Genomic DNA, 16,839 nt, shown 5'->3' with positions numbered 1-16,839 from the left:
GTGTTTTATTACTTAACTTAATGCATATTCACAATTATTGAAGATAACACAAAGATATTTGACAAATTTGTATAAGGCAAGCTCATGCCAAGGAAGAACAGCCTTAGGTGGTCCAAAAGGTCCAAAATTTAATATTTACTCCCCCCCCCCAAACTTTGCAATACTCTATATTTGGAAATTTTAAACTTCTCAGCTTTTGACTCTATTTAGCTTTTTTAACTTTGAGGTCCTTACAATTGGTTAAAACATCTTAAAAAATCAAATTTTATTTTTTTCATACATATGTACACTTATTAAATCCAAGTCTAAAACTCTTATACTCTAAATGCCTTAGTTATCACTCTTTATAGGCTTATAAGCGTATTATAAACCTAAAAACCATAACAACTTTTCATCACTTTTTGCTGGATTTAACTCAGCCATTAATTGAAGAATAATCACGTCTGATGTCCTATTAAAAGGCATATTTTATTCTTTAGTAACTTTGTTTGTTATCTTAAAAATCCTCAGTACTAAAAAATACAAAAATGAAAAACAAATAGTTAAAAAGTAACAAGGTCACAATACAATTCAGTTTATTATAATGATTTCAACATAACTGTTGTACAGTATTTGCTGTTATAACCCAGTATTTGCATAGTCAAGGACAATGTGGCGCGCATGTGTCTTTAGTGGGTGGTCACTATTTAAGTCACACATGTGCCTCGACCGCTCGCAGTCACCTCAACACGAGCCACGCAAGGCATATGCGCGCTAGTGTGTGGGCTGCTTAAGAGTATAGAAACCAGCTACTGTACCCCTTTCAGTGTAGTGTGGTGAAAATTATATTGTAAAGATAGAATGTACTATTCAGTGGTACGAGTGCAATAAGAACACTACACAGGTGATGTTTAGTATAGTACATAATGTTTATTGATTTTCATTTAGTCACCAATCCATTGCTCATATCAACGTTTCAAATTGTTTCAATCAGTCTGGCAGTGCATACAATGTAACGCCTTATTGAGTACTGTAGACATAACGATAAAATAGATAGCAAACCTAAAAACTCTATTTTTTAACTTATTGATTAGGTTGGCTGATTTAGATTCTTAAATTATTTTACTAGGTTTTTCAAAGTATAGTATAAAGTGTTAGGGTTTTCAGCTCAATCAATCTTTAAAAGTATGTTAGGATAGTGTTTATTCTGGATTATGATGGGGTGCCAAGTAACTTGTTCAGGAAATACACAAGAAAACTACAATATTTTTATCAAATATGGGTCTTTCTTTTGAAAGGTAATAAATAAGAACAACTTATTTTAACAAAATTTTAACATACAAATATAATTGATATAATTATTTTAACTTCACTAGTACAAACTAAAGCCATACAAAAGCTGATACAATTTTAACTAAACATTGCAGAATAAATACTAAAACAATTAATTAACAGTACACAGATAAGACTTCATATAGAATATACTTAGCATTGCAAATATCTTGTAGGAAAAATCACATGTCTAGTATGATCACACTGATTCAAGCACAGCCCTAGAACCTGTAACAGGGAAATATGATTGTAAAATGATCCAAGTCCAATGTGAATATTTAAATCTTTACAAATGGCTTGTTGATTATACTCTTTCTCACTGAGCAATCAAAGTACAGTAGAGCACTATCAGACTTTCTCACTCAATTGAGAATGGGGTCAGATTTGAAATTCCAAAACATTATGAAAAATACACAATCAATCATGTATTTGATGAACTCATGGTTCCAAGCAAATGGCTTAAGACCTAACTTTATGATTATGCAAAAACTCACATAATCAGATTCAAAACCACTCATGACTTTTAAAATAAATATACAACTAAACTTTAGTGGTAAAGTTATTAATGGCACCAACTCTATCAAACTTTTAGGCTTTGCACGATAATCTGAATTGGGATGAATATGTAGCTATTCTGGCTAAAAAAAACCTTAATAAAGTATGCTTTTCAAATTACAGTTCTACAACAAGTCTTGGACTTTGAAAACTAACTTTCTGAACTAGGAATTAATATGATTTACACTGCCCATTCACAGGCTTATTGCAATTGAAAATCTTCCACAGTATTTGGGGGGAAATGTGTAACTAATTACCAGAACGTATCAAAACTGTAGAAACAATTGATGAATTCAAAAAGGAAGTCTCTAAATTGTTAACCAATAAGACATAGGACTATCAAAATGTTAACTCTCTTTTTATTTTGAACGATGAGTTGATTTAGTTTTAGTAATTTCATATAAATAGGCTAGTCTTTTTAGTCTTAAGGTTTTAGTAGGCCTACTTCGTGACAATATCACCTGTTACGCCAGCTTTGCTGAATGTAAAGTTATGTTATTTTTTATTTTAAAATAAAGGATTGACTCATTGACACAGGGACAGCATTGTTTGAATTAAAATGAAATGATAATGATAAATATGGTGGGTTTAAAAAGTTTTAATTCAAAACAAACCTAAGATTTTCCCAAACTTGTTCGTAGCAGTTGCAAGAAGTTATTACATGAGATAAAGCAACTAAAAAAAATATAATTATTCTTCAAGTACAAAGACTTACCTGTCTGAATGTTGATCTACTCTAGTTGATCTTTGGCAAACTGCGATGAAACCCAAGCCAAGCCCCATTTGAGATTTGTAAGCAAGAACTTTAGTGCTTTAGTCCATTGCTCTTCTGAGTTGAACTGAATTCTGTAAAAAAAATAAAAGTATTTTATAAGTTATGACTGTAAAATATTAAAATTCTCTTATTTAACCTTCTAAAGCAGTAAAACTTTTACAACACTGCCACATTTATTACCTCACCTAAATGGGCACACAAATCAGTAAACAAACTTACTAGCTGATCAACAATTAAAATTAATCAAAATTAACTTACTTGACCGAAAAAGAGTTGCCAGTGGAAGCATCCTCGATCTTTCCTCGGTCCATTTTGTAAGGTAGGCAGAAGCCAGAATCTCCCTTCTCAACCTCCTCTTTGAACTGCTGTAGACAGTCTAGGAAGGCTACCATGGCAGCATCAAACTTGGTGTCCCACAGGAATCTGAAGCCTCCAGAACCATACAATGGTAACTCCTTGTGGTCTGATAACACCTTGGGTACATAACAAAAGAGGCTATAAATTTAAAGATAGGTTCTGTTGTTCTGTATATTATACAGGGTGGCTGAAAAGTAACTTGCATTCCCCCTTAAATTTTGAACTTGAGATAAATGGAAGCGGTTTTCTCCTTCTTAGAAATGAGGAGCTACAACAATTATGGCTAGTTTAAATTTTGCCCTAAGGGGTAGCGGGGATAGGGAGTAGCTTAAAATTTTCCATGACAAAAATACTTTAATACTTTTAATTAATACTTTTCAATGAAATGGCGACCTTAAACAATTGTCGTAAAGAAAACCAAAATCGGACCACTAATAACAAAGTGGCGCCCTAAAACCACGCATCAAATCCAATTAACCAGGAGGGTGGCCACTATCTAAAAAGGTTGCCACAAACCAATTTCACATATCTCAAATATTTAAAAAGTTAAGGGGGTGCAAGTTAATTTTCAGCTACCCTCCTGGTTATTTGGATTTAAAACAATTTAAAACGCCACTTTAATATTAGTCGTCCGATTTTCACCTCAAAACACAAACAAAAATGAGCTGTCGCATATGTGACGTTTGGTCTATTTCATGAAAACTACAGTATGATAATTTTCACTATTATCTTCGCTGTAGACCGAGCGTCGTAAATATGCGACATTACAAAAGGTTATAAAAATTCAAAAAAACAAGATAAATTATTTACAAACTTTACTGTAGCGTATTACAATGTCAATGATCACTGTTTTACAGGTTTTCGCCCATGGTCTGTGTGTACTGTTAGCCAAGTGACAGCCGGTCTATGTGTAAGATTCAAATGTATACCTCGGTCTGTGGCAATCAGTAGCAAACGTGTAATTAACTAATTATATATTTTATATTTGTTTTATATAATATATTGTTATATATAATATATTTATAATAATTATATGTTATATATAACGAATTACATAGAAAACTAATTAATATATTTTCCAGTCTCGAGACAACATCATCATTATTGCTGCAAACCGTTAAGCATGTCAATTTTTGATTGTGCGTTTTCACAAATGCTATCTGCGAACACAAAAATAAAAGCTTGGCCCGACTTGACCCGGGTCTGGCCCAAAAATTATTCCAGGTCCAAACCAACCCCTTTGGCCAACTGTTGGTCTGATCTGACAAGAAATTATCAGGTACTTGCAGATTTTTCAGTAAAAGTTTCATATCAATAGTTTGTCAGGAAGAGCAGCACAAAGTTGAAAAACAAGGTGTATTTTGCACCCAGGTGCATAATTGAGTCGCAATATTGCATTTTGATTTTTTATTCTATAAAAGATTTTAACCAAGGGGGTTTAACTATCATACCTACACCTAATACAAATAAAGTTATACATTATGAGTGCTTATATTCGCAAGGAACTCCCAAATGTCACAAATGTTTTTTTGTTGTAAAATCCTACTCAAATAAAGAAATTTGCCAACCTAAAGAAAATTATCCACACCAAACTATCTACATTGGTTTTAGTTTATTCTCCATGATGATAACATGACAAGGAAATTATTTACTACTAATAGCAAATTATGAATACATTCCTAGCAACCAATAGACATACAAGATAATATGTAGTTACCTCAATGTACGAGTGATTGCCGTAAGGTACAACTCGGTACCTCTCAAACGTGAGGTTCATTTTGCGTGCAAGTGCAGTGAGCAGCAGCGCAGTCTGGCCCCACGCAGCATTGATCTCACTCCAGTCTACAGGAGCGCTCGGCAGCCGACCCAGACGGAAGTTGTTTATTGTGCCGAAGTGGCCATGCCCACTGTGCCAGATGTGGAAAGTAGCGTTGAACACATTGGTCTTCTTCAACCTGTCCAGCTGTGACTGAGCATAGGATAGCTGACACTCTATGCTGAAATTTAAACAATTTGATTACCGAAAAAAGTAGCTAGTAGTTTATTTAAGGAGATGTCTATGAACTGAGAAGAGCAAAATTAATGGTCACATTTGAAATGGATACAACACCAACAACATCATAGCTAACTTTTATTAAACAAAAATATGTATAAACTTACTAGGCCGTCCTTGTTGAAGTTTGTTTGCTACGCTCACTCACCTTTAGGTTGGAGCTCGTTCGCTACGCTCACTCACCTTTAGGTTGGAGCTCATTCGCTGCGCTCACTTGCCTTCAGTTTAGCTCGTTCGCTTCGCTAACTCGCCTCCAGGTTGAAGTTCGTTCGCTACGCTCACTCACCTTTTGGTTGCAAATTAGCTGTTGTCATAAATGTAAAAGAAATAATAGTGCTGCACCCTGTTGGCAATCCTTGTAACTTTAATGCTATTGAACATCATAGAACAGGACCAACTTGTTTAATTGAAACAGCTGTTAAGATTCAATAATTCCATTTCTCATTAGGTTAACATGGGAAACTCCAGAGCCACTGGGGCGGAGCCCGAAAGGATTTTTGAAATAAGAATATGCCTATATGTTAATCGGGAATGTCAGCTATCATCATGCCAAATTTCAGCCCAATCCGACCAGTATTTTTCGCGTTCACTTGTCACAAACATACATCCATACATCCATATATCCATACATCCAAACTTTCTCATTTATAATATTAGTAGGACTTACTAGGCCAAGTGGAAAACACCAGTTACATTGAAAACACAGTCTGTTAAATGTTCCAAGTCTGTTGCAGTGTTGTGTTTATTAGGTATAATTTTTTTGGTTTTATCATAGAAATTGGTTTATCTGGCCAGGGGCTTGGTCCCGTGGTGGCCGGATACGAGGTTGTTATAAGGGACTCTCCTACCTCTGCAGCTCATCTTCATTGATCATATAGTCGCGCCTGTGCCTGCTGTACTCTCTCCAGTATCTGTCCTCTTCTCTCTCCAATCTCTCTCTTTCTGACTCCTTCTCTTTCAGATCCCTCTCTACAGCCTGATGTTCTTCTTGCAAAGCCAACAAGTCTGCCTTCAAACGCTCTTCTTCATCCTTCAACTGCAATAGGTAACAAGTATTTCAAGTACTTATAGCACCCAATGATTTTTAAGTGATAGAGCCAACCCTTAACTTTGGTTTATAAATCTAGCGTATATAAGTTTTAATTTTAACGGGAAATAACGTTTTACTTTCTCTTTGTCATCAATTTTCTTGAGTTTTGGGTATACGTCTCGCCACCCTAAGTTGAGGCAGCCCAAACTGACCGGGAGGGTCATTACCGGCTGGTCCCGCACGACCCTTTATAATCCGATTAGCAACACTTCCGAGAACGCTCTAGTTCAATAATTATCATTAACAAATTTTAATTTCGATGTATAAATATAGTCATTTACATTAATAACTTTGATTTACCGGTAACAAACATTTCCGTTTTTGTCCCATCAAAAACGGAAATGTGTATTAAATCAAAGTTATTAATGATAATGTTGTTAATGCATCAAACATGTTCAAACAGCATCAAAGTTGTTAATGATAATTATTGAACTAGAGCGTTCACGGAAGTGTCGCTAATCGGATTATAAAGGGTCGTGCGGGAACAGCCGGTAATGACCCTCCCGGTCAGTTTGGGCTGCCTCAACTTAGGGTGGCGAGACGTATAGAAATATTTGTGTTTTTTTTTTAACTGAATCAAAAAAATTGTTTAGGAGTGATGTAAGTAAATGTGTGTAAGTATCCATTTGTATTGATTTGTACTGAGAAAGAATACACACGAGGGGTCTAATTTTCATATAAACTAGCTTTAATACCAAATACTTTATTAAAATTCATTTCCATTCTAGCTCCTGAGCTGTTGTATTCAATATAATAAATAGGTTACATACCTTATAAATCCGACAAACAGCTCATTTTAATTGAAGGTCGTTTACATGTTTCGGCTTGTATCGGCCATTGTCAAAACGTTGCAGTTGGATGGTGAAATCCTTGTCATTGTTTTCTACTAAAAGTACATACACAAACACATACACACGGACGGGACGAAAACATTACGAAAAACGAATAAAACTTTAAATAGGCCTATTAAATACACGGGCAGGACGCACGCACACCGTTGTCAAGGTCAGGATGCAGACTGGACTAGTTGTGTCGGTGTTGTCTTATCAGCTGATGTGGACTGCTGACCAATGGGCGTCAAACTCTGCCTTTGTTTTAATATGCTATTGAAAATGTGATGGGATTTGAATTTAAGTTTTTCATTCAGAATTACGCTCTCAAAATTGTTGTTCTCATTAACCTGTGCCTTATAAATTTCAAATTCTTCGAGAGTGTTAAGTCTGCTTCCCTTTTGGCAAATATGTAGGATTTCAAGGCCTTTACTAATATCGTTCATATCATGGTTTTTATCGACCAAATGCTGAGCAAACGATGATTTTTGTTTTGTATTACGAGGATCTGGTCTATGCTCCTTGTATCTAGTATTGAAATCTCTACCTGTCTGCCCAGTATACGTGCTAGGACAACTGGCGCAAGTTAATTTATATACACCACATTTGTCATATTTATCACCACATCTGGTTGAATTGTTTAAAATATTTACGGAACGATTAGTTGTTCTGAAGGATAGATTTATACCATGTTTTTTCAATTGTTTGGATAGGCCGTTATGCAGAATGTTACTGTATTCAACGCAAACATACTTCTCATTGTCCTTTCTTGTGAACTCAGATTTACTGGCTTTTGATTTATGTTTGTGAATGAGCTTATCAATTAAATTAATATGGTAACCATTGGCTATGGCAGTGTGTTTTATTATGCCTAGTTCTTTCTCATAATTCGCAATAGACATGGGTATGTTCAAGAGCCTATGTACCATACTGTTGTAAGCGGCATGTTTCTGAGATGGCGGGTGGTAAGATGAGGTGTGGATTGTCATATCTGTTGTGGTTGGTTTCCTATAAACACTGTAATCAAATTTGTTGTTGATTTTCTCAATAGTGAGGTCTAAAAAGTTGATTTTATTGGCGTTTTCAGTTTCCAGGGTGAATTTTAGCTTTGGATCAATGCTGTTTAAATATTTATGTAATATATCAAGTTGTCTAGCACTTCCATCAAACAACAGTATAGTGTCATCAACATAACGATGGTACATTAGTATTTTATTTTTGAGTTTATTTTTATCAGAAAATATATGTTCATTCTCAATGTGGTTAAGGTATATATCAGCCAAAATTCCAGATAATGGAGACCCCATGGCTAGTCCATCACATTGTTTGTAAAAGTTGTTGTTGAAAGTGAAATAGTTTTGATTAAGTATTTCCTTAAGTAGAACTATTATTTCATTTACTGCCTCTGGTAATAAATCGGAATCGGATAATAACTTGTTTTCAATGATGGTTAATGTTTTGTTGACAGGGACGTTGGTGTATAAATTTACAATGTCGAAAGATGCCAACGTTGAATGCATTTTTATGTTTGTATTTTTTGTCTTGTTGATAAAGTCGTAAGAATTAATTAAACTGTAGTTATTTAAAAACTTAAAGTACGTTTTCAAAATCTGTTCTAGCTTTTTAGCAACTTTGAAGGCTGGTGCTGTTGTGTAATTGACTAAAGATATGACAATCCACACCTCATCTTACCACCCGCCATCTCAGAAACATGCCGCTTACAACAGTATGGTACATAGGCTCTTGAACATACCCATGTCTATTGCGAATTATGAGAAAGAACTAGGCATAATAAAACACACTGCCATAGCCAATGGTTACCATATTAATTTAATTGATAAGCTCATTCACAAACATAAATCAAAAGCCAGTAAATCTGAGTTCACAAGAAAGGACAATGAGAAGTATGTTTGCGTTGAATACAGTAACATTCTGCATAACGGCCTATCCAAACAATTGAAAAAACATGGTATAAATCTATCCTTCAGAACAACTAATCGTTCCGTAAATATTTTAAACAATTCAACCAGATGTGGTGATAAATATGACAAATGTGGTGTATATAAATTAACTTGCGCCAGTTGTCCTAGCACGTATACTGGGCAGACAGGTAGAGATTTCAATACTAGATACAAGGAGCATAGACCAGATCCTCGTAATACAAAACAAAAATCATCGTTTGCTCAGCATTTGGTCGATAAAAACCATGATATGAACGATATTAGTAAAGGCCTTGAAATCCTACATATTTGCCAAAAGGGAAGCAGACTTAACACTCTCGAAGAATTTGAAATTTATAAGGCACAGGTTAATGAGAACAACAATTTTGAGAGCGTAATTCTGAATGAAAAACTTAAATTCAAATCCCATCACATTTTCAATAGCATATTAAAACAAAGGCAGAGTTTGACGCCCATTGGTCAGCAGTCCACATCAGCTGATAAGACAACACCGACACAACTAGTCCAGTCTGCATCCTGACCTTGACAACGGTGTGCGTGCGTCCTGCCCGTGTATTTAATAGGCCTATTTAAAGTTTTATTCGTTTTTCGTAATGTTTTCGTCCCGTCCGTGTGTATGTGTTTGTGTATGTACTTTTAGTAGAAAACAATGACAAGGATTTCACCATCCAACTGCAACGTTTTGACAATGGCCGATACAAGCCGAAACATGTAAACGACCTTCAATTAAAATGAGCTGTTTGTCGGATTTATAAGGTATGTAACCTATTTATTATATTAAATACTTTATTATAGCTGGAAAGTACTATAGGCCCTACCATGTCTCCAAAATATTTTATTTTTGCCACCATTTAAATTTGTATTGCTGTTTTTAACAACAAATGAATACTAAATCTGTATCATAAAATGCAAAATGGCTTCAACAATTTTCATTTATCTATCTATAGTTTGCAGGCATTTTCATCCCAAACAACCACAATAATAATTAAGAATTCACCATACTTTAAAACTTTTAAAAGTAAAAAATATATCTCAAAACAACTCAAATATATCTATTGTTTGATTATATTGTTTTATCCCTTAGTAAAAACTTCCATTCTGTTTTATGGCTATGACAGCCAAAAGTATTGAACATGAATGAAATAGTATAAAAAGATAGGATATTCTGTTAAGGATAGGAATATTTATCTCTTACACTTGCTAATTCTTGCATAAGAGCTTCATGACCATCACTTGTTTCTTCTTTTTCGAGTCTGAAAATCAAAATAAATTGTGTGAATTAATTATCTAAAACTCATCTAATTACAAACAAATTAAGTATAATATTTTAACTGAATCTCCAAAACCTATCTTTGAACTTTGTTTTCACAATGTCCAACGCTTGAAACGAGGTGCTAATGTCAGGAAGATGGGACTACATATTAGTTACTGTATCTCTCTTGCATCAAATTTCTGTGGAATACATTGTTTGTGTTTCTTAGGCCAGAGTGGACATACTTAGGTAGGCCTGCTATCCTAACAAAAATCCATAAGTAGACCTTTCTGCTTGGCTTGATTTGAGGTTGGTTTGAAACCTTTGACTTTGGATACAATAGTTAGTATCCAATAGTCAATGATATAACATAAATCACTAATTGACAGCAGCACATTCTGTTGGAGACTCAGTTAAGATACATATGTTTTTTTTTTTCATTCTAAATTTGGTTTCAACTTTATAGGAAAAATTGAATGTCTTAATCTATCCATTGTAAAAGGTCTAAGGCTCTTGAACAGCATGTTGACAGTAAGTAATTTGTATGTTTCCTTAGAAACAAAATAATTATTTAAATCATTTACAGACAAAATAAATTAATCCAAGATGAAATTGTTCCTCCTGTCAAGGTCATTCTGAGGAAGATTACAGATTCAAGAAAGTTTAGTGTATTTGCTCCATTTCAGAGGGTACAAAGTGTAACGGTTCTGGAAGATCAAAGATCAATGAAAACTTGGCAGAATTCTTCCGTTCTTGTCACTAATGCAACATAAGAACTAACAGAGGATCACTATATTAAGTAACCAGGAAAATAAGAGGCTACAGAACCAAACAGAGACCTTATGTTGTCCACATAGTTGTAAGGGTTGTTTTGAGTTAAGTGCCAAAGAATTTGCAGTGGAAAAATGTTTGAGAAACATAAAGAAATGTAGGAGATGAATGCAACTATGGATGAGTAGATTGAATTACTTAGAAACTTCAAACTTGGTCTTCCCGTTTTATTAGCCCACCCCTTCAGATGGGCAAAGTAAAAAAAGAAGTCTAGATAACTAGGTAGCTTAAGTTTAGCATAATACCTCAAAATATTAAAGCCAATTCGGGATAAGATTTCTATCACGGGAAACGTGCTTTTCTTTAAGTTCATGATACTAAAATAGAGGCCTATAAAGTCAGGACTGTATTAACAGCTGAGCAGGCCAAGGCCTATAGAATCAGGGCTGTATATAGTTACTGGCTGTGTAGGCCTGTAGACCAATTTACCTTTTCAGAAACTGACTGTAGTCATTCCACTCCTGAGCAGTGAGCTGATACTGCTTATCCATCAGCTCCAGCAGAGTGTCTGTACATTCCTCACACAGAGGGTGGTCCACCTCCGAGTTTGCAGAAACAACGTCAAACAAGCTTGCTGTTTTCTAAAAAAAAGGAGAATTCATAAAAGCTGGTTACAGTGGTTTCATACCATTTTCAGCAGAATAATTACGGTAACTTTGAAGGGACACAGAATAAATTTAGAGCCCTACTTAAATTTAGAGCAGAGGTGGGTAAAAACAAATAAGCACTGTCGCTCACAATAAATTGTCTGGGTAGCCGATTGGTTATTGATGTCGCCTTGAAATCTGAAGGTCACCGGTTCGATTCCAAGCTAGTTCTGGCCCAGGCGCTACTTGACATTGGGCTTTCAAATGATTTGGTTGATGACAAATTAACCATGCTATATTAAACATAAAATTGATATTGGTTGGTAACAAAACTGGACCCTGGGGGTTGGACGATTTCATTAAAAAACTTAAAAATGGCAAGGCATACACATAGGAAACAATACTTATATACGCAATACCTAAGCTACACAAAAATATGAACAAGGCTACTGTACTTACTTTCATAATATGGCTCAAACTCCCCGTAGTAGAATTCTCATTGCCAACAAGGGTGAATCCATTACTGCCATTGGCTGAGTCCATAAGTCTGAATGCTGGTATCATGTGATCTAAACTGGCAGTTTGTGATTCTAAATCTACCTCAGGGCTTGAGAGAATAGGTACTGAAAAAAATTACAACTATTTAAGGGAAATAAACCTAATGTAACAATTTGTTTTCATTCAAAAATATCTTAGGGTTTATATTTTCCTTCTTGGTCCTAAGAACATTTTATATCCAACTTGGCGTCTCAATCCCGGGATTTCGGGATTTGTCTCAGCCGATCCCGGGATTATATAATATATAGTATTATGATTTTTAACTTATTAGCCATTTTAAATGAGCGAGAAGTCCCCTCGTTGAGTACTTTAATGTTTTAAACTGGCCTTACCAGTGTAACACTGCGCAATGTTTCCGTTTTCTAAGTACCTAAATAAATATTACCACGCGGAACTTTCATCACCCGTATTTCTTATTCACAGTGTATTTAAATGTTCATATGTCACTCTAGAATATAATAAATACATTTGAAAAAACTAGCAACCGCACTCGCACGTAGCCTATACGTCACGCTAATAGATTGATTAAAGATAGCTAATATAAAAAGATAAAATGTGAAGATTCACGAGTAGCAGCGTAAAAATGTTATTTTGACTAACAGCAATAAAATAATATAAGATACTGTAAAACAATAAACCATCTGCTTATGTAGTAGCGTGTAGAAAAACGTAATTTTAGATTGTAAGAAATGTAATCACCACACTAATAACCAAATACGAAGATAATGTTATAGACCCTAAATATAAGCAAACTTAATAATGAGATTATAATGGTGTGTTTATAGTTATATTTTATCGCTTCAATGAAAATAATACTTCAATTTCCGATTGAAATGTTATGTTTGCTACACGAATTGCGTCGTTTACATTTCATGTCAAATGTAAAACACAAAATAACTTGGAATAAATTAGGCATTATGCTGCCTGCTCCTGAAACCTAGGTATCTGGTCACGGAGAAATACCTAATGAATGTCTATCATTAAATGTTTCATTGTCACGTGAGCTATGGTGTGCTGTTATGGGGACACGCACCCACGACCGAAGACATCCTGGTCCAGCAAAAGAGAGCTTTACGAACAATCACCTTCAGCGATCGTCTGGCTCACTGCAAGCCTATCTTTGCCAGGCTGGGAATTCTAACAGTGTTTGGTCACTATATCCTCGCCTGCATAAAGTATGTACTAGATAATATTGAGGAGTTTCCTTCCAGAGCTGCAAAACATCATCACCTTACTAGGCATCGCAACCAACTAGATGTTCCTAGAGTTAGACTATCAAGGACACAGAAGGCCTTTAGTAATGGAGCCCTAACAATATATAATAGGTTGCCAAACTCCATCGTACTTCTCGACAAAAGGGAACTCCTTAAGGTAGGCCTACTCACTGCATAGGCCTACTTTAAAGAAAAAGCCTACTACTCGCTGAAGGAGTATTTTGATGACCCTCTACTAGGCCTGGGCTGAAGTACACCTGTCCACAGCCTCAGTGTTAAAAATATGTTTTTTTTTTAATTTGTAAATGTATCAAGTTCAGTCAATCAAGTTTAGTAAAGTGTTTTTCATGTTATTTAATGACACCATCAATCTCCCATGGGGTAAAAGATGAAGAACCGGTAATAAGGTAATAGGCTAAGGCAAGGTTAGGATGGATGGGTATTTTTACTTTTTTAATTCTAAGCCTAACTTAGGCTTAACATTAACTTAACTCTATAATTAAAAATATTAAGGTAAGTGGCTAATATTTACCGTATTTACATTGGGATATGATGTAATTTTTATATGTCTACTTACAGTATTTTTAACGCTGAATCCAAAAATGCAATCAGTTTTTGACGGAGAGATTCCTAAGTGGCCGTAGTGGCCGTAAAACGAAGGTTAGGATTACGAATCTAAGGATAATTGAGTGGTACTGAAGGTGGTAGGCTAATGGTAATATGGCGTGGTCTGGACGGGTCCGTACTGAGTGAAGAGTGAGGAGTGAGGACTGAGTGAGAAGAGCAAACAACTGTTTATACTTGATCTAATGCGGAATGAAATCAAATAAATTCGCTTTGAAACCAAATAATCAGTTCTTATTTAGGCATGTGAGGGAGGTAGGTCGGGTTTTATGCGGATTCGTGACTGTATTACCGGTAAGTGTTTTGAAGTGAGGTTAGATTAGGAAGGTAAAGGTTAGGTTTAATGAACCGACGAGCTTGCACATTTTTGATATTGTTATTTCGTTGTGTTTCACCCACTATTTCAAGTGCAAAAACAGTCTGGAAGTTGCATAAATTAATGAGTCGGTTCATTATAACCTAACCTTTAACTTACCTAATCTAACCTCACTTCAAAGGACTTAATATAGTCACGAATCCGCATAAAGTCCGACCTATCTTCCTCACATGCCCTTTCTGACATAAAATGCGATTTCGACATTAATATTAAGGTTGGGTTGGGTTAGGTTAGATTAGATTAGATTATGTAACATCATTTATATTAGTTGCTGATACATTAAATTATGCACTGTAGAACGTTTTCACTTTTAGACACAATGGGATTATGTACTATGGGATTGCACTATGGCACGTTCATTACCAGACGTTGAGGCATTAGTCAATGTTTGAGGATTGGAATGAGGACGATGATCATGTCGGCAGTGGCCTAGCTTCTATTACTGATATTTTACGTGAATAAATTCTATTTTGTTTTATAATTTATGTTCATGTGATTAATAGTTTATGTATCGTAATTGATTTATTGTATTTTCTAAACAGCACCAAAGTCCATTTTCTTTTTAAAATCTAGTTATTGCATATTGTAACTCTGATTTTGCTCTCATGGCGTTGAGTGTGGTTTTGTCTGTTTAGTATAGAATGTAAACAACTGACAGCTGTTTCCACTCCACAAACCTTCCATCCCTTTTAGTGTTAGTCACCACTAGAACTTGGACTCGTCCATACCACAAATATGTTAATAAATCAACAAAACTTAAGCTTAATATTAATTATATAACTGTACGGCGCTTAGGAATCTCTCCGATCAAAACTGATTGCATTTTTGGATTCAGCGTTAAAAATACTGTAAGTAGACATATAGTAGGGTAAATAATTACCGTATAAACTTACCTGGTAATTATTAATTAAGATAGGCCTATGATTATCAAAAGTAGGGCGGCCTAGACATAACTTAGGTTCATAGAATGGAAAATTGTGATAGTTTTTTGTTTTGATAATGTTCGTAAATACTTAGCTAATGGTGGAATTGTAGCCTATACCAAAATTTTGACTGCAATGGATCTAAGTTAGGAATTCCTATTCCATCAAAGATCAACTGTGACTTTGTCAAAATGTTGAATTGTTATGAACTAAAAATAAAACTTGTAGCCTAGGCCATAAGAATAAAAAAATCTTTCTTACGTGTAAGTTCTGCAAGGGTATGTTCATTTATATTCCCAAAAGAAGAGTCCATCTTCAATGGTTGGAGACATCTTTGACACACAAAACTAACGTTGATTTTACTATCTACCATGGTAAATCAAACAGGAACGTTTGTAAATAATTTATGTAAACTTGAAAGTTGTAAACACAGTAACAGCTTTGGCTTTAAATATAACGTACAGGGTAGTAACTTAGGCTAGTTTGCACTCTAACTTGTATCAATATATTGTAAACCTTAACTTAAGAAACTCCTTCAGGTAACTAGTCAATTAATTCGGGTAGGTATTATCAAAATCTATATCATCAATTTTAGACCAAATAAAAGTGTTCAAACTAAACTTATTTAATTGGGATATTTTTAAACACTATTACGCTATACTGTTTTGTTTTGACATTAACGAATTGCTTCCCCAACCAACACATAAACTCAGCTGATATTTACATTGCATGCAATTAATTAAAACATTCACTCGATTCACTGATTCAGTCGATTCTCGATGCATTTCACTTCACTTTGCCCCGCTTCCACCAGACCACTACCACAGAAAACATACTATAACCACTGAGCTAAAATTATAACTAACCACGGCCGCCTTTAGAGGCCGTGCTATAACTGTATACTGTATATTAGAACAGTATGTTTTATCTATGTTAGTACTATAGGTTATAGTAGTATGTTTTCTGTGCCACCACTGAGCTAAAAGAATTTATAGCAGTCAATGTTATTATAGCCATGGTGACCTTTGTAAATATTTATATGGGATCAATGTGTGTAAAAATTATACCAAATCGACAATATCTCAAACAAGAGATGGCAAACAATAAGTTTAGCTAACCTATAAGACAAAGGACTAACGATATATATAAATAAATTGGATCGTAAGGTAAGCCTTAGATTTAATTGTGTATGTTCAATAACGATCCAGAGGCTCCAGACGCTTTTTAGCTCTTTGTACATTACGCTGATGCCTTTTTCTCCGGAATTAATTAATAATATGTAAAACTGGAGGATCAATGGCAAAATGACCGTAAAGAGTAAAATAATAGGTCTAATTCAGTTTTATAATAGGAAAGAATCGGACTTTACCAGCACTTAAAAAATGTGGAATGGTAATCGAATAAAAGAAAAGTAACTTAATTTTAGGAATAACCATATTTTGAACATTTATCTTAATCGGGAAAACTACGTAGAAAACATAGCTAAAGGGTTTACTAGTTGAGTGCTATCCTATTCGAAGACTCAAAAATATAATTGATAGA

General features: G+C 34.8%; 1 protein-coding gene across 1 annotated transcript; it reads right to left on the bottom strand.

Annotated features, from left to right (window-relative positions):
• Positions 1 to 1,334: 1,334 nt before the first annotated feature.
• On the bottom strand, positions 1,335 to 15,996 carry LOC128982972 (beclin-1-like protein). The gene is made up of 9 exons (XM_054402087.1): positions 15,559 to 15,996; positions 12,062 to 12,225; positions 11,445 to 11,596; positions 10,128 to 10,185; positions 5,900 to 6,087; positions 4,716 to 4,995; positions 2,900 to 3,114; positions 2,582 to 2,712; positions 1,335 to 1,539 (listed from the first exon to the last, which is right to left on the bottom strand). The coding sequence occupies exons 1-8, from the start codon at positions 15,668 to 15,670 to the stop codon at positions 2,598 to 2,600; spliced, it is 1,284 nt and encodes a 427-aa protein (XP_054258062.1). The 5' UTR covers positions 15,671 to 15,996; the 3' UTR covers positions 1,335 to 1,539; positions 2,582 to 2,597.
• Between the last annotated feature and the right edge of the window lie 843 nt (positions 15,997 to 16,839).

This window comes from Macrosteles quadrilineatus, unplaced genomic scaffold (genome assembly GCF_028750875.1).
Source record: "Macrosteles quadrilineatus isolate MER2022 unplaced genomic scaffold, UCM_ALF_1.0 Scaffold_1__1_contigs__length_201487025, whole genome shotgun sequence".
In the NCBI taxonomy this organism is placed as follows: Eukaryota; Metazoa; Arthropoda; class Insecta; order Hemiptera; family Cicadellidae; genus Macrosteles; species Macrosteles quadrilineatus.
This window is presented reverse-complemented; position numbering and strand designations above follow the sequence as displayed.